The sequence below is a fragment of the Mauremys reevesii genome, linkage group 7 (genome assembly GCF_016161935.1).
Source record: "Mauremys reevesii isolate NIE-2019 linkage group 7, ASM1616193v1, whole genome shotgun sequence".
Classification (NCBI taxonomy): Eukaryota; Metazoa; Chordata; order Testudines; family Geoemydidae; genus Mauremys; species Mauremys reevesii.
The window spans coordinates 93,594,558-93,618,703 of record NC_052629.1 but is presented as its reverse complement, the minus strand read 5'-3'; the positions used below and the strand labels follow the sequence as shown (position 1 = coordinate 93,618,703).

The window sequence follows — 24,146 nt, the reverse complement described above, 5'->3', positions numbered from 1 at the left end:
TTAGCTCAAGTGGTGAAGTAAAGGTCACAGCCCTGCTGATGACCCAAACTGGGGGATGAGTATGGTTCTTCATGATGATATTTTTTGCCTGTGCAACCTCAGTTTGACCCTCTGTGCATATCCATTACAATATAGTCTTTAATTACATGATCACATACTATTTTTTCACAGGATCCCCGCTTTGTCAGTGTACAGGACAGACGTGTCCTGGACATGAATCAAGGTAGGGTAGTGAAGAAGGCTATTGTCAGACTCCTGCTTCATTTGTTGCAGAAGCTGGAAGGTGGGCGGTGAATGAGGCAGGGGATTGCAGGAAGAGAAAGGAAGGTCTGGCATGGTTAAGGCAGCTGAATGCTGCCCTATAGAACTGGACTCTGCCACAAAGTTCCTGTGTGATGCTGGGTAAATCACTGACATCAAACTTTTCACAGGTGGGCACTAACTGTGTGGGCCTCATTTTCTGAGCGCTCCATTTGAGATCTTGGGTTCTGATTTGCAGAAGTTCTGAGCACTCACAACTGCAACTGAAGTCAAGGAGAGCTGTGCCCTGACCATATAAAGTGCCATATACTGCTAAATTCTCTGAAACAGAAGGCCCTATGCATCTCACACGGGGCACCCAAAATTAACTGACCCTTTTGGCCTTAATCTCTGTTTCCCATCTGTAAAATGGGGATAAACCACTAAGCCATCTCATAGGAATGTTGCAAAGATAAATTCATTCACATCTGTAAAACAGTAAGATAGTACAGTGAGAGCAACACAGAAAAGCCCAGGGGGAAATTACTAATTCTGTATTAAGTGCAAGGTTTGAATAGTGTGCAGTGAATAATGCATGGCGCCACACCTAGTTATGTTACCGTCTGTCCTGTGCACTGAATGAGACAGGGGTCCTATGGAAAAAACCAACATGTGATCATGTAATTAAAGACTGTATCATAATGCATAAACACAAGGGGGTGCAAATTAAGGTTCACTTTTGAGGGTCGTATTTTAAAACCTTAACATAGTTCTTTTAATGTACTGTTTTGGGATATAATATTATTGGTGCATTGAGGTAACTCCTAGAGATGACTGGGCTCAGGGCCCCACTGTGATAGGTGATGTACAGACACATGGTAAATGCAAATGCTCTGCTACAAAGAGCTTACGCTCTCCCTGTCACCATAGTATCCAAATGCCTCACAATAGATGGATCTTAGCTTTATGAGGCAGGGAAGCATCAGTCCTATTTCACAATGGAGGCAACTGACATGACTCATCCAAGGAATCAGTGGCAGATTTAGGAATAGAATCCAGGTATCCTGCATCCCACTCAAGTGCCCGCCCCACCAAACCACCCTTCCCCACTGCATGTATATTTCTTGCTGCCTAATCACATTGCATATGGACAGCCATGCTGTGAAATGCTTCATACATGCATCTACCACCACCTACACAAGCGTAGCTCCACCTGCATTATACTGAAGTATTAGCTGACAAGTATGCCCAAACAGAAAGGGAGTGGGGTCTAGTGGTTATAGGAATGTGAGGTCTGGAGTCGGGAATGCTGGATTCTCTCCCTGTCCCTTGAAGTAGCAAGGATTCCTGGATTCTGTCCTTGGCTCTGAGAGGGGAGTAGGGTCTAGAGGTTAGAGAAGGAGGGCCAAAAGCCAGGACTCCTGAGTTCTATTCTCAGCTATTTTACTCACTCACTGGGTGCCTCAGTTTCCCCCTAATTTCCACAACAGAAGCTGGGAGGGCATGCAGGGTTAGTGTTTGTAAAGCAATGTGCACAGCTGAGCAAGGGCACAGGATTACATGATACAAAGCCCAGAACATCCCTGGTGCCAAGTGGTGGGGGCAGGGGAGGGTTGCCCAGTGAAGTGGGAGGCATTTACCCAGCTCTGCAGGGTGCCAATAAGGCCAGCCAGCATGCCCTGGGTGAGACTGGAGTCACAGGGCTGCTGATCCTCTAGATGCAGAAAGACACCAGCAACATGGAACCAAATCCATGTCAAATGGCCATCCCAGCTGACATGGCAGGAGTCAGTGGAACACTGGCAGGAGGGCATTGGAGCCCATGGGCATCCCAGCCCAACTCCCATCTAACACCAACAGCTGCTCCCACAGAGATGGCACCCTCTACAGGTGCATATGGGCCACAGACAAATGACAGCCATGCAGGAGAGTTAGGGGATGGTGGCAGGTGACTGAGTGATGCCACTTTGCTGCCCAGCAGTGGGGAGGCAACTGTATGGACAGGTTTGTACAATCACATGCAAGATCACTCCAACATGAGGGCTGGATTAGTGCAACTGCACACACAAATTCCTACTGACACTAGGGGTTGGTTAGTGCCATCGTGTGTGCACGGATTCCCATTGACACAAGGATTGGGTTAGTACAGTCACACACACACAGGTTCCCATTCACATGAGGGGTGAGTTAGTGCAATCGCACAGACATTCTCTCTGCCATAAGTGCTGGGACTAGGGACTGGCTAGTGTGACCGCCAACATGCAAATTACCTCCAGCACAAGGGCAATGCATGCACAGATTTACATGATGGCCAGGTGAGAGTGACACAGAAACAGATTCAGTGTGGCAATTGGGGTGGGTAAAACAGATAGTGAGATTGAGGTGACTGGAAACTGGGTGACGATTTGGAGTGATGGAGAATTTGGGGCAATTGGGGTAATGGATTTTGTGAGGTCGGGTGATTGGTGGATTGGAACAATGTGTATTTGGAGAATTGCGTATTTGGGGGTGATTGAGATCAGAGGGATGAAAGGGATTTAGATTGGGGGTGATGTAGATGTGGGGCAATTGGGATTTGAGGGATGTGGTGATGTGGTTTCGGGATGAGTGGATTTTGGGCATTGTGGTGACATTGATCTTGGGGTAATAAGGGACTAGGGCAATTTAGGATGCAACAAAGGGGATTTTGAGAACTGGGGTATTTGGGATGGGTAGTAATGGGGATTTGGGGCAATTGGGTTCAGGGGTGATGTAGATTTGGGGGATTAGGCTGTTGCAGATTTGGGGGTGATCCAGAATTGGGGACAATGGGGATTTTGGGGCACAGGCAGCTGACAAGGAAGCCTGGCCTGGCTGGCAGGGTGACCCCAATGTTAGGAACCCCTGAGGAGAGGGGGACCTAACTGGGAGAGCTGGGCAATGAGGAGCGGATAAGAGGGGTGTAAGTCACAGAGGGAGGAGATGAGACAGAGTGAAAGGACCCTGAGGATGAGTGCGGCTCTGGGCTGCTTCCTCTCTCCATGACCTGAGAGGTCTGGACCCTGGGCTACCATGAGGCCGTAGGGAGGAAACCAGGGACAGGGCATGAGGTAAAACCCAGCCACCTCCTGTGCCCAGCCTCCTCTGCAGGCCCCGGCCTAGCGAGTGTCTGAGGGAAACCCCCAGCGCTGCCCAGCTGGGTCCAGCCTCCCCAACAGGCCCCAGCCTAGCGAGTGTCTGGGGGGAACCCCTGGCGCTGCCCAGCTGGACCCAGCCTCCCAACAGGCCTCAGCCTACCGAGTGTCTGGGCGGAACCCCTGGTGCTGCCCAGTTGGGACCAGCCTCCCCAATGGGCTCTGGCCTGGCGAGTGTCTAGGGGGAACCCCTGGTGCTGCCCACTTGGCTTGGTCCAACCTCCCTCTCAGGCCCTGGCCCAGCTAGTGTCTGGGGGGAATCCCCAGCACTGCCCAGCTGGGCCCAGCCTCCCCCATGGGCCCTGTCCTGGCGAGTGTCTGAGGGGAGCCCCCAGTGCCACTCAGCTGGGCTCAGCCTCCCACACAGGCCTCGGTCTAACAAGCCTCTAAAGGGAGCCCCCAGCACTGCCCGGCTGGGCTCAGCCTCCCCCACAGGCCTGGCCTAGCGAGCAACTGGCCCTGACCATACAGGTTCCAGTGCCATATTGCGGCAGCCCCACCCGCCCACACAGAGGACCCATGCCAAAGGCCGGCATCTCACAGCAGATCATCCCCAGATTATGCTGCTGATTGGGCGTCTTATTCTTAGCTGCACAGCCCCCAAGGAGGCTTATGCTCTTAAGGCCACAGGATAAATAGCCCGACTCCCTGACAGCAGCCAGGCCACCTCCCCAATAATGGCATCCTCCCCCCACACCTGACGCCAATGCCAGACTGAGGTAATTACGCCAGCAAACGTTCCTGCAAAATCCAATCAGCACTGCCATTGTTGGCACTGGCACTCAGGGACTAGCCTTCCCAGAAACAAATGAAGGGAGACAGGAATTCGGCCCCTCTGTGCTGGATAAAGAGACGTCAAGGAGGATGTTTGTAGGGGAGGGAGCATGGGTCAGTAGCTAGAGCACTGGCCTGAGAGCCAGGACTTCTAGGTTCCCCAGCTCTGGGAGAGGAGTGGGGCCTAATGGCTTAAAGCCAGGGTAGTTGGAAAGGGTCAGGACTCCTGGGTTCTATTCCAGGCTCTTCCACAGCCCTGCTGTATAGTTTTGTAGTATAAATATAGCAGTGGACCTGTTATGCCAGGTACTGCACACTCTGTACCTCAGTTTCCCCTCTCATCCTTGGTCTATTTAGATTGTATGCTCTTCAAGGCAGGAACTTCCACTGTTGATCTACTGCACCTGGCACAATGAGGGGATCTGATCTCAGCTGGGGATGCTGGGTGCTACTTTAATAGTACCGATGATCCCTCACACAGACCTGAGATGCAGCCATCTCTGGTATGGTGCATTGCCTCACCTTGCACTGAGATGCAGCTGCCTGTGAGGTGGGTTCTTTAACCCTGAGACCAGCATCTCTTACCAGCCCCCTCACTCCCATACAATGTCCTCTTTTTGCTCCACTTCCCCCCCCCCCACATTCATCTTTAGCCACCCCTCCCCTGTGACTTTTGAACCCTCTCCCCAAGCAGGCCCACTCCCTACTCCCCATAACCTCTGATCTCAAAACCCTTGGGGTCCTCTGCTCCCTCATTCCTCAGACAGAGGGCAGGAGGGGAGGGAGTGAAAGTAGAGAGGAGATGGGTCTAGGTAGACAGCTGCTCCCACTCCCCTGCAGCAGCCCAAGCCTTACCCCACCTCATCATAGGCCCCCACTGCTATACTGGGGCACTGGTGTCAATACTATCAAAGAAAAGCACCACCTATTTAGCCTCTACACCACTGCACAGCACCCTGCCATCACTGCATCAAGGCACTGGAGCCAGCACTCACTCCAAGGGGCGAGCATCCCTTACTGAGCCCCAACCCTGTCCCCTGCAGTACAGTGCCCCCTAGTGCTGTTCTGGGGCACTGGGGTCAGCACTGACTGTGAGAGAAAAGTGCCCCCCTACTGAACTCCCACTCCCCTTCCTGCAAACCACCTCCAGTACTGTATTGGCTCTGCTCCCCTGGCTCTGTGACCCAAATACAATAGCTTGCATCCCTACGTTCAGGAATGGGTTGGTGCCACCCAGCCCAGCACCTCTGGGCTGAATTGCCAGCTTCACTCTTCACCCCATGTTCTGTGCTAACATGCTTGGATCTCCATGGGGAAGTGCAGTCACTGCATTAGCACAGTGGCACCTGCACATGGCTAATGCCACCATGAAGGCTTTGAATCACTCAGTCCCAGGCAGGCCCGATGATCTGGATTCAGCACCCAAGAGACTCCAGATTGTTCCCATTGCACCATTTGCATCAATTCTTTCTGCATAAAACTCAGATCCCACTATTGACCCACTAGCCAGCACCAACCAGCCCCTAAATGCAGCGCAGGTCCCTGCCATGTGGCACTAGCTAGCAGAGCCATCTTGCATGTACACACACACCAAACATTTCAAAACAGGGGCTTGCAGTTCTGCCCCAGAGTGCAAATTTCAGTTCCTGATTCAGGTGACCAGATTTCCAAAAGAGCTTGGACCCAGCAGCTCCCAGTGTTGGCAATGGGCGCTCAGTGCTGGAGCACAGCACGGCCAAAAACCAGCCCACTCGTACAGAGAGAGGCACACACCAATACAGCTAGGCAGGGATAGAGACACAAATCTATGTACGCACACTGTGAAACACCCCAGCAGAGCTGCATACACAGCCAGCTCCACATCCACACACATACAAACACTCACAGCCAGATATGCATGCATGCATGCAGAGACACATACCCCTACAAATAAGAGACAGGTACATCCACTCAGATACACGGAGGTACAAACACAGAGAGCTATTGCCAAACAAAGGCATCCAGAGACACACATAGAGCCATGCACACACCAGAGGGAACCCAGCTCAATGCACACACGCACCCGGCATCTCAGCCCGGCTGCTCCCCCAGCCATGCCCCAAGGAGCATGCTGGCCTGCCTCTTCCTCCCCCACAGCCCGGCCTCTCGTCAGGCGCAGAGACCGGCTCTATCCTACATGCCCCTCACCTTCCAGGTGCCTACATACGGGTGTCCCCCATCCCTGCCCCACCTGGGCATCCCCAGCCCGGCTCCCTTCCCCACCCCCAAGCGCTGGGAGCAGCTGGGAACCTCTCTCTTCCTCCTGCTGCCAGAGATGCAGAGACAATAACAAGCCCCTCCATCTCCCAGGAGCCCGGCTCACCTCCCTCCGGGGGGCACCCAGGGCTCCTGCCCCTCGCCCGCGTCCAGATCCCACAGCCAGGGAGACCCCCAGCACCACGCGGGCAAGCTCGGGGACCGGCGGGGAAGGGCTGGCTGTGGCTGCTGGCTGCGGTACTGTGAGCGCGTGGATCTGCGTGTGTGAGCGCGCGTCACCCGCAATAGGGAGCCGGCAGGGGGAAAAAATCACAATAGCATCCTCTGGCGCCCACCGGGGCTCCCGCAGGACTCTGCCCGCCCGCCCCAGCCAGCCAGCTGGTCCTGCCACTGCCGGGGGAGGAGCGGGGGAGGGCGGTCGGGGGAAAGGACAAAAGGAAGGGGCTTTTCCCAGCTGCACAATGGGAGGGAGCGGGGAAGGAAGGCTGGACATGGGGCCTAGACAGGGATGGGTAAAAGCCATGTGGTGCTCATCCAGCACCCGGATGCAGCCATCTCTGGGGTGGGGGTGGGGGGCTGTTTATACAAGAATCCGTTGCCTGGCACTGAGCTGCAGCTGCCCCAGGGGTAGGGGGTGGGGGCTATTTATAGGGAGATCCATTGCCCCAGTGCTGAGATGAAGCCACCTCTGGAGTGGAAGCAGGGGCTGTTTATAGAGGAATCTTTCACCCCAGCCCTAGATGCAGCTACCTCTGGGGTGGGAAGAGGGGCTTTTTAACAATATACAGTAGTGCAGTAATGCTATACAGCTGTTTAGGACAAGGGTGAAAGGGGAGGGTCCCGGGGCAGTGACACCCTCTGTTCTTGGTATCTGTAATGATCCTAAATGGATCCTTGCTCCAGTCAACCTCCCCAGAGCCCCCACCATGGTCTCCCACTCCTACCTAAAGGCCACAATCACAGCCAGCTCACCCCCTAGCACCATAGTACTATGGTACCGACTCAGAACGCCCCCTCCCGGAGCACACGGCTCTCTATACACCAGCAGTTCTCAAACTGTGGGTCAGGACCACAAAGTGGGCCGCAAACCTGTTTTAATGGGGTCGCCAGGGCTGGCATTAGACTTGAGGGTCCGAGATGAAGCCTGAGCCCCACTGCCTGGGGCAGAAGTCCAAGCCCCACCACCCAGGGCCAAAGCTTGAGATCGTCAGCCCTCGGTGTCAGGGCTCAGGTTACAGGCCCCCCGCCTGGGTCTGACGCCCTTGGGCTTTGACTTTGCCCCCAACCCCACCTAGGGAGGCTGGACTTGGACAGGGTCATGCTTCAGTCCCCTCTCCTGGGGTCGTGTAGTAATTTCTGTTGTCAGAAGGGAGTTGCAGTGCAATGAAGTTTGAGAACCCCTGCGTGTATGCAATGACTGTAAGCTGCACACCACAAAAGGGGGCTTAAGGTGGGTGCAAATGGCCCCCTAAGACTCCCACTCCCCTTGAAGGAAGCATCTGCCAATAGGGCTCCTAGCCCCACACCCCAGTGTAAGGATGGAGTGCAGTGCACACTGGCTATTCTCTGCATCCCCCTGGCTATGGGACACAGAGGATAAAAGATCCCTTGCAACCGACACACCTGCAGATGTTTGGAATGCAAACCTGTGTTTAATGGTGCCTCACACCATATCTTACATGTTAGAAGGGCTTTTCACTATAAAGCCTATTTGAAGGGACTCCTCGCTGTGGGAATTACCCACCCTAGAGGCAGCTGCACCTGAGTGCTGGGTGAGAGTATATAAACAGATCCCATGCCCCTATCCCCTGGTATCTCAATGCTAGGCAAGGGATCCCTGTATAAATAGCCCTTGCACACTACCTCAGAGGTGCCTTCATCTCAGAGACAGGTGAGGGATCTCTGCATAAACATTCCCTCTGTCCCATCCCACAGGCAGCCGCATCTTAGTACTGGGTGAAGGATCCCTGTAAAAACCCTCATTTTGTGAATTTCACAAACCAGCTGTTTAAAAAGAAAAAATAATCCCCTGTTGTTTGCAACCATCATATCCCTCATAGGTCATGAACAGGGCTTGACCCCATAACTTTCTGACTTGAGCTTAGACGTTTGCCACCTGAGCTACAGGAGTAATTGCTGTATGAATTAGCCTCTAGAGTAAGGCTTGACATACACTTTGCCTGTGGGTTATACACAACTCCATTAGCACTTGTCCACATACCAAAGTTGTCCCTTTTTAACTACTCCATTCTAGTTGAAGAGATACAACCCCTGCTAGTGTGGATACGGTTATGGTGGGATAAAGGTGCTTATCCTGGTATAGCTATTCCTGATTGCATGGACTGAGTATATATTAGAGCAGCTCTGAAGCTGCTCTCATTTACACCCCAAGCAGAGACCTCATAAGCCCCCTTAAACCCTTCTCCTGTATCTGTGTGCTGAGAGCAGGATTGAACGGGACAACCCAGCCCTGGGGAGACCCTCCCCCATAGACCATGCACTCAGTTCTGATCCCTTCCCTTTGAGAAAGAAGGTTAGAGTGGGGCCTGCAGGTGGAAACCAGGACTCCTGGGTTCTATTCTAAGCCAGAATCATCACACTGTCAGCAACCTGTTCAACTGATATTGCCCATAACTGGGAATGGGGGATGGGGGATGGATCACTTGATTATTACCTGTTCTGTTCATTCCCTCTGAAGCACCTGGCACTGGCCACGGTCGGAAGACAGGACACTGGGCTAGACAGACCTTTGGTCTGACCCAGTATGGCTGTTCTTATGTTCCCCATCCATATTCCATAGCCCGCTTCTCATTTGCACACCATAATAATCCCCCACCCCTAGCGTGAGTGCTCCTAGAGCCTGAAGTAGGTTACCTGACCTCTCTCTTGCCAATGTTAATTGTGGGATACATCAGCATCTCCCTGCTGACTAGCAGTGGAGCAGCCTGTTAGTGCAGCGTAACCCAACAACATCACAACCTAACACAACTGGATGGCTCTGCTTAGGAGAAGCCCGGGGCTGGAATAGCAGGGGGCTGTGGGCTGGGACTGGGGGTCTCAGTAGAGCCATGTGTGTTTCTGGGAGCCCAGGGCTGGGATTGCACCAGGGTGACTGGTCAGGACTGAGGGGCACTGGCAGAGGTGCAGGGGAGACCAGGGCTAGGATAACAGGGGGTTGCAGGTCAGGATTGAAGGGGACCGGCAGAGCTGTGGGCAGAAAGCTCATGTAGTGAGCAACTGGAGCCAATAGTATGAGCCCCCTCATCTGCCCTGTTTTCCTGGCACCCTGGGAGCAGTGACTGAATGAGGCAGGGAGCTCTGACCCTGCCAGCTGCAGGCAGACACCCTGGCCCCCATCCTTCCCCAGATATATCAGGTGGGTCCACTACAGTATCAAAGGCCGCTCATCCCGTCGCTCAGCACCCTCTCAGGACCTGCCTTCAGACCCAGAGACCAGCTCCTGGAGATACCTCACTGCATTCATCCACTCATCCATCCCCCTTCTCAGCTCCACTTGGGCATCCGCAGCCCAGCTTCCCCGCCACCTCCTCCCAGCACCATGGGTAGCTGGGATCACCTCCTCCCCTCCCGCTGCCAGGGTTGCAGAGACAATAACGAGCCCCTCCATCCCCCAGGCTCGGCTCACATACCTGTGGGGGTGGCACCCAGGTCTCCTTCCTCCTCGCCGTAGGCAGATTTCACTGTGCAGGCAGCGTTTGGGTACTTGGAAGCTGGGGGCTGCCAGTGGGGGGCTCTTTGTGAGTCTTAGGGCTGATCCGATTAGGTCCGTATCACCTGTCCCATCCCCCGTCCCTGATGGGGGTGCATCACATGTTGAGCTTGGGTGAACCCCGGCATCCAAGGGCTCAGCCCGAACAGAGCAGTCCTGGGCGGCAGAACGGTCCGGCTAGGAATGGCTGGAAAAACGCCCGCCTCCTAGCCACGAGGCACAGCCATTGGGCGCCTTCCCCGCATCAGCAACACACAGGGAGATGGGACTGGGAGACGATTGGGGCGGAGCGGGGAGGGTGATGGGGGCTGGGCTGCCCCATCTCACCCAGGGGATCAGAGCACAGAATTGAGGAAACCCCCACCCATTCCAGGAAATGGGCCCGATCCTGCTCTCATCAACCCTTGTGTAAATCCAGAGTTGCCCAGTCAGGTGAGGATAGGATCCTGAGCAGAAGATTAATCCAGAGTGAGCCCTGCATGCATTTACACAAGTGCCATGGCTCAGTCAGGCCTCATCAGTTGGGAGTGAAAGGTCTGACCTGCCAGAAGCTGAGTGTGGGGCACCTCCCCAGAGCAGTGTTCACATCCCAAGTGCCAGGAGCAAGGTTTGGCCAAAGAGATCCAGTTTGCATCCTTGCAATCCAGCTCCCTGGTGCTTAAGGGCATAAGAGGGAGTGCAATGCAGTGGGCTGGGACCCAGCACTCATGGGTTTTCTTCCCATATCTGTCACTCACCTTGGTCAAGTCTTCACTCTCTTCCCCTCTCTGTGCCTGTTTCCCCTACTACCCTTTTCGTTTTCGACTATAAGCTCTTTGGGGCAGGGAATGTCTCTCACTGTGTGTCTGTGCAGCATCCAGCATGACAGGGTCCTGACCACAGTCATGGTCTGTGCCACACCCCACACAATGGAGGCCCCAATCTGTTAACATCTGTGCATTGCCTGGCACCGTGAGCGCCCAATCTCAGTCGAGGTCTGTGTAATGCCTGGCACAATGGTAGCCCTGATCTCCGTTGGGATCTGTACAGCACCTGGCACAGTGGAGGCCCCCAATCTGATATGGGACCACCATATTACACATAACAATAAGAATGTCATCACAGGCTCCAAACCAGTGAAGCCAGAGCTCTTGAGGAAGAAGGACTTTATCCAGGTTGTGGAATGCCTTTTGTTTGTGTTAAAAGCCCATTTAACTCAAAAACCAGCAAACACTTGGCAGAAAAGTGTTCTCTGTTAATCACTTGGGCTCAAGTTTTCCAAAGTAACTCATAATTTTGGTACCCAACTAGCCATGACTTAAAGGGCCTTGCTTTTTGCTTCCCCCCTGAGCATCAGGCCCCTTTGAGGTGTCTCAAATTGGGCATTCCAAAGACTAAGGCCCCCAAAATGTCCAGTCACTTAGATCCAAGGCCAGAAGGGACCATTAAATCATCTAGTCTGCCCCCCCTGCATAGCACAGGCAGGAGAATGTCCCCCAGATCCCCTGCATTGAGCCCAATCATTTGTGTTTGACTGAAGCATTTTCCAGAAAGGCAGCCAGCCTGGACTGGAGATGGAGACTCCACCCCTGCCCTTGGGAGTTTGTTCCAGTGGTTAATCACTCTTCCTGGCAAACATGTGTGCCTTTTTTCTCACTGGAATGTGTCTGGCGGTAGCTTGCAGCCACCAGCTCTTGTTCAATCTTTCTTTCCCCATGAGGCTAAAGAACCCCCACCTTGTACCTGGCACCCTCTCCCCATGAAGGCCCTCAGGCACCATCATCAAGTCACATCTCCACCTTCTTTCTGATAAACTACAGAGACTAAGCTCCTTACATCTCTCACTGTCAGGCATTTTCTCCAACCCTTGAATCGTTATTGGGGCTCTTCTCTGCACCCTCTTAAATTTTTCACCTTCCTTTAAAAAATGTGACCCCCCAGAACTAGATGCAGTATTTCAGGCTCAGTCTCACCCCTGGGCAATCTCAGCCCATCTCTAATCTTCTACTGAGTCCATCACTGTGGGATGGGGGTGATTAGTACAGACCCCTTCCTTCAGTGGCTCAGGGACAGCCCAAGCCACATTGCTGAGTCGCCTCCAGCCCAGAGAAAGGGGAAATGAGGCGTGATGCTGCTATTTCTAGGTTAAAAAACCAAGTGGAGAACACCATTACCTTTGGTTTTGTACTTTAAAATCCACCCAGGCTGACCCCACTCATCCAGGAAGCACACACAAGAGCACAGCCATCAGCCTTCTCGCTTTCTCAGGTCATCTTTACTGAGCCCCTCTGCAGAAATACACTATGCAGGTGGGAGGGCTGGTGGAAGCACAGACAGCACTCTCTTCACAGTGGGGGTGGATTAAATACTGGGGGGCCAGTACAGCCATTTGTATTAGTGCAAAGCAGGGATGCGGTGGGGCTCAGTTCACGGGGTGGGACCTTATGCACAGAGCCAGGCATCAGATGTAGGGGTTTCAGGTGCTCTGTGGGCAGGGCCCCTGCTGGGGAATGGGAGTTTAGTGAAAGGCTGGCAAAGGAAGTCAAAGGTCCATGTGCCGGGTGCCAGACCCACACCCTGACGTCCGGGAGCAGCAGGGGAAGACATGCTCAATGGCCAGGTTGGGATGCAGGTGTCCTTGCAATCCACCCCGGAGCTGCAGCCAGCCAGCAGAGGTCACTGTCATGTGTTCCCCCAAGGAAGGGGTAAGGGGTCGCTGTGGTCCTGGCCCCACCTCCTAGTACTTGGTGGTGAAATTTGGGAATTCCAGGGTGGAGATCTCCCTCTCATTGGAGAAGACAGCCCGGTCAATGCGGGCCATGGGGCTCCCCACATTGCGCAGCCAGTTCTTCCTGTGCGGGTGGGGGGAAGAGCATCCATAAGCATCCATAAGGAGAGCTCTGGCTCCCAGCCCCACTGCTTTAACCATTGGACCCCATTCCGTTCCCAGAGCCAGGGATGGAACCCCAGAGTCAGGGGGTTGCAGCCTCCCCCGCTCCCAATACATTCCACTTCCCTCCCAGAACCAGGAATAGAACCTAGGAGTCCCAGCCCCCCTGCTCTAATCACTAGACACCACTCCTTTCCCAGATCTAGGGACAGAACCCAGGAGTCCTGGCTCCCTGTTTACACAGCTGGCATTTACCCAGCCATTATCCCACACAAACAGGTTCAGCCTGTAAAGTCCATGTGGAACCTGCCTCCTCTTTTATCTCCTTCCAGGACCTGAAGCAAAGATGGGGGAGACTAGTTGCTATGGACCCTGCCTTTCCCCCATTATCTCATTCGTGAAAAGGGATGGGGGAATGAAGCAGACTAGCTGTTATAGAAGCGGCCCCAATTTGTTCAAGCCCTGAAGGTGGCGGAAATGGGGGGAGACTGGTTTCTATGGAAACTGTTCCACTTCTCTCTCTGTCTCCAAATGTTGAAGGTGATGGAAGGGGGACTTGTTGCTATGGAAACTGCCTCCGGTTGTCATCTCTCTGAAGGTGACGGAGCCGTTGCTACGGAAGTTGCCCCGCCTGCCCTTCCTGGTTGCCACGGGTGATGGGGGATGGGCAGGCAGGTTTCTATGGCCCCTGAAGAGAGAAATTAATCAGGCAAATTCTCTGTCCCTTCTGGAGGGGAAGCTAATTGGGGCTGAGCCAGGGCCCAGATTTTCCATCCACTGATTGGCTAGGGCAGCAGCACCGAGGGAACTGCCCTAATTAGAGGCAGGAGGGTTTCAAATGGGGAATGTGACAGTCTATGATCCCGCTGCCTGGGCCTAGGGTTTAACCCCTTCCTTCCTGCAGGGGAGAGGATCAAACTTGCTCCCCCCTGCAGTCTGGCAGACACCTTGGACTTGCAAATCACTGGAGGCGCCAGAGAGAACATAGGTCTTTGGAAGCGGCTTTGCTCCTGCATGAAGGGATGTTTCCCACCCTGGAGATCTCAGGAATGTCAGGTCAGCTCTTGGGATTGGGCACTTTCACAGCCCTTCTTAGAGAGGCAGCGTGGCCCAGTGGACGGGATACTGGGACTTAGGATTCCTGGGTTCTATTCCCAGTGCTGCCACTGACCTTGGACAAGCCCCTTCGTCTCTCTGGGCCTGTTTCCATTGCCACCATTTGTCTGTTTAAACTGAAATATGTGTGTGTGTGTTGGGGGGGGGAATGAACTGTCTATGCAGCACCCTGCACAATGGGGCCCCAATCTCAGTCACGGGGTCTGTCCGGCACCTAGTATAACAGGACCCCGATCCCAGGGGGCCTGTGCAATGCTGGTACAAGGGTCTGTGTGGCTCCCAGTACAACAGGGCTCTGATCTCAGTCAGGGGTCTGTGCGATGCCAAGTACAACAGAGCTCCGATCTCAGTTAGGGGGTTTGTGCAGCACCCATAACAGGGACCTGATCTCAGTCAAGGGGTCTGTGCAATGCCCAGCACAATGGTCTGTGTGGCTCCCAGTATAATGGGGGCCTGATCTCAGTCAGGAGGGCATGTGCTGCACCCAGCACAACAGAAAGGACCTTCAGTTGGGAGAGTCTGTGCAATGCCAGGCATGAGGAGGTCCTCATCTCAGTCAGGGGAGGTCTAGTCAGCACCTGGTGTGATGGGGGACCTGATCTCAGCTGGATGCAGGTGTGCCACACCTGGCACAATGGGGAACCCAATCTACAGGGAGAAGGTGACGGGTGGGTGGGTGGAAAAGGCTGGGAGTTCTTTGAGTGGGGCAGGTGCTCAGCTATGCTACAAAGGGCCTTCAACACTAGCAGCTTGTGTTTGATGTACATGGGTGAAGAAAGAGCTGGGGGTACACATCCTGGGATCCTTTCTCTCCTCCTTATGCTGGAGTGATACCAGCAGCTCCCCAACCCCGAGCCTGGCAACTATTCACACCCCCACCCCACCTCGCTCTGATACACAGAAGGGTGAGCACCACCCACGTTTAACACTGAGCCAACTGGTGAGCTAGGAAGCCTGGCTGATACTCACATGATCTCAATCTTTTCCTTGGGCCCTTGCACCTGCCCAGTCACAGTCCCATAGGGGGTGTTCTTCACCCAGCCAACCACCCCCAGCTTCTTGCCCTGGTCTTCTGTGTACTGGAGAGGAAGAGACAGGGTTACTGAGGCCTTGCGGGAGCCAACGGAACAGGCATTTGCCTCAGTCCCTGGCATACAGCCTCTCCCGCCCTGTGGACTGATCTCTGAATGGCACAGCCTGGGCTGTGCACTGCCACCATTAGCTCCCCGCATAAGCGTGTGGAAGTGCAGCTCTGAGGGGAAGGATTCCATTGCCATCAGGTCTGCGTGGGGGAGCTTCCACCCCAGAGAGGGTGAGACAAGTTTGGTTTTCTTCCTGCCTCCTGAAAAGCTTCCAGCTTTTCATATGCCTTTGCAGAGGGGTAACCACATTCCTGTCTCGGCTTGAGTATCAGCTGCCAGCCAGGGGAACCAGCAGGAGGAGGAACAGTCAGCATTAGACAGGGTGCTCCCTACAAGTTAATGACCTCACAAGTGCTTGTCCTGGGTGCTGGCCTGGAGCCTCATTGTGATTATCCATCTATTGCCTCGATTCAGTCCCTATAGAAAGAGAAACCAGCATCCTATGAGCTGAGATAGAGAGGTGGAGGGGTGTGTATGGGGATAGATAGATCACTAAATAGACTGAGGGGTGTGTATGAAGAGAGAGAGGGTATGGATGGATGGACGGCTAGAGACAGAGAGAATCTAAGATTACTAGAATCTAGGGAGATAGCTGGATGCAGTAGATAGAGCCGAATATTCGGAGAAAGGTAGCTAGAGCAGGCCAGGAGGATCGAGAGCGCACAGTGTCTGAGATCTATGATGATAGCTGGATCACGGAGGAGTACTAGCTATGCCAGAGTTCAATCAAACCAAACTCTCATGTTAAGAGCCGACATTTCAAAGTGCTCTAAAATCCACACGCACACTAAGTCTGGAAAATTGTTATGCCCCATCAGGCTTGCCCCTCAAAACTGAGCTCATCCAATCAGCATGGACTAATCAGCTTGGGCCCAGCAGTCAGTTCAAGGTCCAGGAAGCAACATTAACATTATGAGAGAGTCTTTTGGGCAATATAAATTGGCATTCAGCATGGATGCACACCAGAGAAAGAGATTTGCAGGTACATCATCAAGATGCATTGGGCCATTCCTCTCTTTTAAAGCTATTGTCTCAGGCTCTTTGCAGAATCAGGCAGACATTGCTGCATCAGTTACACTCAGGGAAATTCCCCCTCTCAGAGCTGTTGTCTCAGAGTCAGGCAGATTCTCCTGCAGTGGCTACACCTTGGGCATGTTTTGAAGCTTGCCTTTCTGACGGGAGCATCAGAAACTTGCTTTTTTTTTTTTTCTTTTTTTTTTTTCTTTAAATGGTCCTGAGATTCCATTTCAATCAGATAGCTCCAGTATCTGGGGCCCAAGGCACAGCCCTCTATGCACCTATGCCTGCATCTGGCCCTGATTCTACACAGTGATACCACCCAGTCATGTTGCAGGATCCCAAGTTTCAGGGCAAGAATCAGGCTGGCTGTATTCATGGCTCTGATCAGCCCTGCTTCAAAAAGAAAGAGGCTTGGGCTTACAGGCAGTATGGATTTGGCTCCATCCACCTGATCCACACTTCAGTTATACCCACTGGCCTTTTCTCTAGTAAATATTGGAAAGAGATTAGAGATTTGGTTCAGTGTGTACACAGATTAGAATAATTCCCTTTCCCCATATTTGCACCACCACCACATGTGGATTTTTTTAAAATGGTAAATGGCTCAAAAACCTCCCTTCCTTAACCTAGCATCTCATCCAAAATGCTATTTATTATCATTAATATTTTGAACAAGAAATGGAAGGTGATGGATTGAAAGGGACTCTTCACTGTTTGATGGGGCGCAGCAAATGACTGCATAGGATTGGATCATAACAGGGGGCCCATGTTGTCCAGTATCCCATCTCCAGCAGCAGCCCAGTCCCTGCAGGTCTGAGGAAGCTGCAAGATCTCTGTTCCCAGGGGAAATTCCTTCCTGACCCCAATAGTTATAAACTGGCTCATGCCCTGAAGTATGTGGGTTTAGATCCCTCTCAGACTCTTGTCTCTTAGTTAGTATTTACTATATTAAGTCTGGACGTTCTCATTACACATAGAAATGGCCAGTCCTTTTGTGAAACCTGCTCAGCTCTAGTCCTCAATAAGATCAAGTAGCAGTGAGTTCCACAGTCTAACCATGCACTGAATGAAAAAGCCTTTCCAAGGGAGGCCTGCACCAGCCAAACTCGGGGAGGGGGGGAGGAGGCAGGGTGGCCAAGGGAGGGAGGTCCAGCATTTGTTTTCAGTGCTCCTGAGAAACCACACCGAGGCCTTTCAAAATTTCTCATAGCGTGGGTTGCTGGCCATCGAGGTGCGCATGCTGATCAGTCAGGGAGTTCTCCTCTCCTTGCACATGATGCTCTGTCACCAGAGACCTTTCTCCTCCAAACTGCCCCCTGCATCTGCAGGCCCAAGACTTCATCTGGTCCCCTTCTCCCTTGGACCATCCTCTCCAGCAAGCAGCTCCTGATGTTGGCTACCATCTCCAACATTACTGCTGGCCTGGGAACCCTGACAGCAGCTCCTGTTTGGTAGTACAGGCCCTTAGTGCATCCAGCTAGGTTGGCTCCTCCTCCCTGCCCGCAGCTGCCTCACACTGGCTTGGGAAGAAGAGTCTGGACTAGGGGCATTTGGGAATCAGGAGACAGTGCCATGCGACCAAGCATGCTGCCCCCTCCGATGGTCTGTGCTCTAAAAGCTGGCTCCCCCCCCCCGCGCCCGCTTACACACACACCCTTACCTTTCTGAAGAAGACACCTGGCGGGAAGAAAGAAAAGATGAGTCAGTTGCAAATAGACAGCAAATGCTGGGCATTAAATGCCAGCTCTGCTTCTTAATCATGTAGGAATCGCCAGCCTGGACCAGGCCAGGAACCATCTATCCTGGGATCCTGGCACTGGCCAGCACCAGCTGCTCAGAGGAAAGTGCAGAAAACCCTGCTGTGCTGAAATAACCTGCCTCCTGGGAAAGTCCCCGCTTGACCCTTCATTAGCTCATGCCCTGGTGTCTGTTCTTGCCACAGCCTTGTTTGGTTTTTAAGATTTACTGCTCTAACTCTGGATATTCCTGTTATCCACAGGAACATCCTATCCTTGTTTGGCTTCTGCTCAGTGCTTTAGCTCCTGTGGCAATAAGTTCCAAAGGTGCCCAGTGAGTCCACAACTCCACAGCATGTGAAATTTACTTCAGCATCTGAGGTATGAATGGAAATGTAACACTAGGCCAGGGGCAGGCCTGAGGGCCGCATCGGGTTTCCAAAATTGTATGGAGGGCCGGTTAGCGGAGGCTGTGCCTCCCCAACAGCCAGGCATGGCCCGGCCCCACCCCCTATCCGCCCCCTCCTGCTTCTTGCCACCTGATGGTCCCCCGGGACTCCTGCCCCATCCAACCCCCCCCCACTCCCTGTCCCCTGACAGCTCCTGGAACCCCCGACCCTGACTGCCCCCCGCTATCCCATCTAACCCCTCCTCTCATTTCTGACTGCCCCTCTGGGACCTCTGCCCCATCCAACCACCCCTTCTCCCTGTCCCCTGACCACCTCCAGAACCCCTGCCCCTGACTGTCCCCCACTGCCCCATCCAACCCCCCTTCCTGACTGCCTCCCCAGAACGCCTGTCCCCATGTTCCCCACCCTCTGACTGCCCCAACCCCTATCCACAGCCCCGCCCCCTGACCACCACCCCAAACTCCCCTGCCATCTATCCAACCGCCCCTGCTCCCTGCCCCCTTACCGCGCTGCCTGGAGCACCGGTGGCTGGTGGCACTATAGCCACACCACCCGGCTGGAGCCAGCCACGCCACCGTGCAGCACAGAGTACCGGGTAAGGCCCCGGCTCTGCAGCTGCACTGCTCCAGGAGCTCACAGCCCCGCCGCCCAGAGCATTGCAGCGGGGCGAACTGAGGCTGAGGGGGAACAGCAGGGGAGGGGCCAGGCGCTAGCCTCCCGGGCAGGTGCTCAGGGGCTGGGCAGGAGGGTCCCACAGGCCGTAGTTTGCCCACCTCTGCACTAGGCCCTGGCATCAACTAATTTACACCAAGGATCAGTCCTTCTATCTGGGTGTAAAGAAAACTCCATCAATTCTGAGGCCAGAAGTGACTATTGTGACCATTCAGTTGGACCGCCTGCAGCACCCAAGTCCCAGAACCTCAACCAGTGGTTCCTGCATCCGGCTAAGACATGAATGGACTCACAGCATCCAATGTATCAGTGAAGCACAGTGAGTTCCCAAAGGCTGCCCACCAAATCAGTGGCAGAGCTAGGAAGAGAATGCTAGAATCTGGACTACCAATCCTGTGATTCAGTCATGACACTTTTCTCCCTCCCAGAGCAAAGAATAGAACCCAGAAGTTCTGACTCCAATCTCACCTGCTCTAACCACTAGACCCTGCTCCTTTTCCAAGAGCTGGGTCTACAACCCAGAAATCCTGACTCTTAGCCCCCACGCACCTGCTTCAACCCACTAGACGACACTCCTTCCTGCCTGAAAGAGCTCTATTGAGGGGTTTTACAATGTGCAATGGATGAAATCTGTTTTCTTTTACTGAGGGGCCCCAATCTCAGAATAGTAGCCCAGGTGAGGTCTGCCCAGAGCTGGACAGAGGGAGACAACCTCACTCCCATGCTGAGAAATATCTCTGCAAAACACCGCTCAAGATGACAGTGGCATGTCTGGAATTGCTCCCCGTTCCCTATCCCTGTGGTACTGGCTTTAATCAGCTCATTTGGGGCTCACTGAAACCATCCCAGCCCTGCTGCATGGTAACAGCTGTCCTGCTGTAGTGAGATTTACTCTCCTTTCATGAGCTATTTGCAGCATCCCTGGCTAGAGCCAGCAGGGGAATGATCCTCTCTATTTGCAACAAAGTCAATGCAGCTGGTCAAAAGTGCAAAATGCAATACACTTACCTTGCACATCCCCATAGACCTCATAATCCAGGGCCCAGAGTCCTGAGGAAGCCATGACACGGCATGGGCTAGTGTGGTGGGCTGCAGATGGGAGCTGGTGGGAGTGAACAAGGGTTTGCAGCACAGCGTGTTATGTGATCTGCTGCAGGCAGCTCCGTCTGCCTGTTACTAAATTGAGCCTTTTGGATGGAGGCAGCATGGTGAGGAAGGAGCAGGCCAAGCCCCTCATGCCACCCCCACCCCTGCACCCAGCCCTCTCCCACTGCACTCACAAGCCCCACAGCCAACCCCTCTTCCTTCAGGCTCAGCCCCCTCTGCCTGGCTTTCCCCCTCCCAGAAGTTCCCTTACTTCCATACTATGGGAACCCCCTATCTCAACTCCCAGCTACTTCCCACTCACCCCAGTGCTAACCTTCCCTCCCAAATACCCAATACCAGTATTGGGATAGGGCACTGGACTGACATTCAGGAGCCTTGGGTTGGCCACTGGTCTGCTCGGTGATCTAAGTCACTTCCCCTCCCGGTGCCTCAGTTTCACCGTCTGTAAAGTGAGGCTAATGATACTGTCTCCTTTATAAAACACTATATAAGAGCTAGGTATCCCTCATGCTCAGTGCTAGGGTAAACCCCTCCTGGAACATCCCAGCAGCAACCTCCCACCCCAGTGCCAACCCCATCCCAGCTACTTCAGACCTGCCCTCTGCCTCCCCCCACCCCATCTCTATTGCCCTTGGAAAGCAGGGAGGGTTGGGCCAATTTGGGGGTGGGAGGAAAGGAACGTGTGTGTGTGTCGGGGGGAGGGGGGGATTGGGTCTGGGGGTAGAGCTAGGAGTTAGGGTCTGGAGTGGAATAAATTGGGGGGTTGTCCTGGAGACTGAAGTATGGGGGCAAGACTGGGGGTAGCTAGGGTAGAGCTGAGGGCTGAGACATGGGGGTTCAGCAAAGGGGAGAGGCCTGGGATGTAGGGGGAGCAGGCTCTGGATGAGGCCAAGTGATCAGTCCTGGATGGCTGGATCTGGGGTTTAGGGGGGCGAGGGGTCTGGCTATGGGGCTGCGCTGTGGGGTTTTCAGGGGGGGTCGGGGCTGGCTGCGAGGGGTCTGGCTATGGGGCTGCGCTGTGGGGTTTTCAGGGGGGTCAGGGCTGGCTGCGAAGGGTCACATCTGGGGCTGTCGGTGGAGGTGGGACTGGGAAGCTGTCTTGGCGGGGTCAGACCTGGATGGCTGGATCTGGGGTTTAGGGGGGCGAGGGCTGGCTGCGAGGGGTCTGGCTATGGGGCTGCGCTGTGGGGTTTTCAGGGGGGTCGGGGCTGGCTGCAAGGGGTCACATCTGGGGCTGTCGGTGGAGGTGGGACTGGGAAGCTGTCTCGGGGGTCAGACCTGGATGGCTGGATCTGAGGTTTAGGGGCGAGGGCTGGCTGCGAGGGGTCTGGCTATGGGGCTGCGCTGTGGGGTTTTCAGGGGGGGTTGGGGCTGGCTGCGAGGGGTCACATCTGGGACTGTCGGTGGAGGTGGGACTGGGAAGCTGTCTCGGGGGGGGGGGGGGAGAGTCAGACCTGGATGGCTGGATCTGGGGTTTACGGGGGCAAGGGCTGGCTGCGAGGGTCTGGCTATGGGGCTGCACTGTGGGGTTTTCGGGGAAGCGGGGCTAGCTGCGAGGGTCTGGCTATGGGGCTGCGCTGTGGGGTTTTCACGGGGGGTCAGGGCTGGCTGCGAGGGTCTGGCTATGGGGCTGCGCTGTGGGGTTTTCACGGGGGGTCAGGGCTGGCTGCGAGGGTCTGGCTATGGGGCTGCACTGTGGGGTTTTCAGGGGGGTCAGGGCTGGCTGCGAGGGTCTGGCTATGGGGCTGCGCTGTGGGATTTTCGGGGAGGCGGGGCTGGCTGCGAGGGGTCGCGTCTGGGGCGGCCGGTGGGGGTGGGACTGGGAAGCCGTCTCTGGAAGGTGGGGGGTCAGACCTGGATGGCTGGACCGGAGGGCAGCGGGGGGGCTGCGAGGGAGTTGGAGGCATAGGACTGTCGGCGCGCGCTCTCGCGAGGAAGGAGCCGGTCGGCGCGCGCTCCCGCGGCTCCCTTGGGCGGGACTGAGCGTTACTAGGACGAGACGGCGTAATGGAGGGAGCGGATACGCGCACGGTGCGGGGGGGGGTGACGTGAGGCTAAGTTGGATGAGGTGGAGGGTCCTTTGGCGGCTGTGGGGTGCGTGGGCTCATCTGGGGGTTAAGTTGCTGGGGACACGGGGGATCAGTGGGGGCACTAGAGGGTCAGGGATGGCACTTTGGGGGATGGGGTGTGAGGAGGGTGCCAGGGGGTGGAGGCATTTCTCCCATTGGCTTTTAGGGCAGGTCCCTAGTATAGGCCTCCCTCTCTGCGGTGGGTCGGGGGTAGGTATCTTCTCTGGTATTAGGATTTAGAAAGGTCTCCCGTTCCTCTCCACAACTGGACCTCAACCTGCACCCCCCAGCCAGGGCCCCCCAGCACACACATCTCCATCACCCCTGTGAGCAGTTACCCTCATACTCATACATCACCCTCCCAGGCCCCCTTGTTACCAGCCTCCAGGGCCGTCCTTAGGCATAGGCAGAATAGGCAGCCGCCTAGGGCACCACTAGGTCTGGGGGCACCACTCTGCCGGGAGCCGGGATAGACGGGAAGCAGTGGAGCATTTAAGAGCAGGCTGCTGGGTCCTAGAGAGAGAAGAATGCAGCACAGTCTGAGGGAGGGGATTGGCTGCTGGGGTCTCTGGGAAGGGGAGGTGGTAGGGGTTGGGGAAGGAGCTCACCTGTGAGTGTGACTCTTTCCCCCTGGCTGAAGTGAGGTGAGGCAGGGCAGGCTCTGCAGCTCTGGAACCAGTATCCTTTGTTGTCCCCCATAACATCCATTCTTCTCCCCCCCTTCCCCATGAAGCACCCCCTCCTTTCTCCCTCCTCCCCAGGAGCATCCCTCTCTCTCTCCTCCCTCCCCTCTGTCAGGGCTAGATTGGGTGAGGTGCTGGGGGGTAGGTGTGGGGGAGGCTGGCTGCCTGCTGAGGAATGAAAGTGAAAGTAACTCACTTCCTCGGCCAGGATTGGAATGTCACACAGGGCTGGGCTGGGATTAGCCAGATGTGTGAAAAATCAGGACGGGGGTTGGGGTAGGGTGAGCAGATGTCCCTATTTTATAGGGCCAGTCCCAATTTTGGGGTCTTTTTCTTATATAGGCTCCTTTTACCCCCACCCCGTCCTGATTTTTCACACTTGCTGTCTGGTCACTCTAGGTGGGGGTAATTGGTGCCTATATAAGACAAAGCCCCAAATATCGGGACTGGCCCTATAAAATCAGGACATCTGGATCTGGGCACCCTAGCTGGGGAGCGCCTCTCCCCCGGGCTGGCAGCTGCCAGCGATCCACCTCATCCAGGGGGAGCTACACAGGGCAGGATGAGCTGCTGTGGCTCCATGGGTGACCTGTCCCTGAGATCAGATGCTGTGCTCACTTCACCATGGTCCGTAAGGCTGGTGGTGGTGCCCATTGGCGTGTGATTGGACCTGAGGGTTTGCTGCTGCTGTTGCCACTCTGCACCCCAAGAGGTGGATTTTGGGGTCCACTGCAGCTGTTGGACCAGCAGGCTGGGGGGTGAGCCAAGCATGAAAGCAGTGCTGTGTTGCCATTTAGATTGTCATTTAACAACTTTGTTTGCCAAAAATGCTTGCTAACAATCTTGAATCCAATTTCAATATATTTTTTTAATCAATATCTTAGCCAAAAACAGAAAATTAAGTTGTTGACAATTATTAGTGACAGGTTTGGTTTGAGGCAGGGAGTGGGCCAGTTTTCATCAGAGAAACAAAAAATGTTGACTGACTTTCCTATAGCCTGTTACTCCTGATAAGAGCCCTCCAACAACTGTAATATGCTCATCTCCTTACTAGTGTATAAAGCAGGGGTCGGCAACCTATGGCACACGCGCCAAAGGTGGCAGGTGAGCTGATTTTTGATGGTATGCAGCGGCAGGCTGAGCGGCTCA

At 54.5% G+C, this 24,146-nt stretch overlaps 3 protein-coding genes across 10 annotated transcripts in view; 1 reads left to right on the top strand and 2 right to left on the bottom strand.

Annotated features, from left to right (window-relative positions):
- The window catches only part of SPTBN2 (spectrin beta, non-erythrocytic 2), a 56,061-nt gene extending 45,721 nt beyond the window's left edge, over window positions 1-10,340 (bottom strand). For 2 of the 3 annotated variants that reach the window (XM_039546022.1, XM_039546018.1), the window contains exon 1: window positions 10,094-10,340. The gene's annotated coding sequence lies outside the window, so the exon portion shown is untranslated. Of the gene's footprint in view, window positions 1-6,549; window positions 6,683-10,093 lie in introns of those variants that run through there. The other variant, XM_039546019.1, reaches the window with a different exon arrangement.
- Window positions 10,341-12,408: 2,068 nt separating this feature from the next.
- On the bottom strand, window positions 12,409-22,235 carry LOC120408885 (acylphosphatase-2-like). Of its 4 annotated transcripts, none has more exons than XM_039546029.1 (5): window positions 22,100-22,235; window positions 20,147-20,325; window positions 17,981-17,997; window positions 15,128-15,237; window positions 12,409-13,004 (listed from the first exon to the last, which is right to left on the bottom strand). In XM_039546029.1, exons 2-5 carry the CDS (start codon window positions 20,199-20,201, stop codon window positions 12,890-12,892), a joined length of 297 nt encoding a protein of 98 aa, XP_039401963.1. In that variant the 5' UTR covers window positions 20,202-20,325; window positions 22,100-22,235; the 3' UTR covers window positions 12,409-12,889. The 4 variants fall into 4 exon arrangements, with proteins under 4 accessions (XP_039401963.1, XP_039401964.1, XP_039401961.1 ...); XM_039546030.1 differs by having other exon boundaries at window positions 20,147-20,240; window positions 22,100-22,225; XM_039546027.1 differs by lacking the exon at window positions 12,409-13,004 and adding an exon at window positions 13,011-13,730.
- The window catches only part of C7H11orf80 (chromosome 7 C11orf80 homolog), a 56,318-nt gene continuing 45,860 nt past the window's right edge, over window positions 13,689-24,146 (top strand). For 2 of the 3 annotated variants that reach the window (XM_039546026.1, XM_039546023.1), the window contains exon 1: window positions 13,689-14,098. In XM_039546026.1, the coding sequence (XP_039401960.1) occupies window positions 14,065-14,098 (34 nt within the window). In that variant the 5' untranslated portion in view covers window positions 13,689-14,064. Of the gene's footprint in view, window positions 14,099-22,189; window positions 22,277-24,146 lie in introns of those variants that run through there. The other variant, XM_039546025.1, reaches the window with a different exon arrangement.

What these genes read in the sequence shown, in the direction of transcription:
- LOC120408885 (XM_039546027.1), bottom strand. Translation starts at nt 20,201, where the DNA reads ATGGCTTCCTCAGGACTCTGGGCCCTGGATTATGAGGTCTATGGGGAT. An exon ending in AAGGAAAAGATTGAGATCAT is followed by an intron (nt 13,731 to 15,127) that starts GTGAGTATCAGC and finishes TTCTCTCTTCAG; the next exon opens with GGGCCATAGAAACCTGCCTG.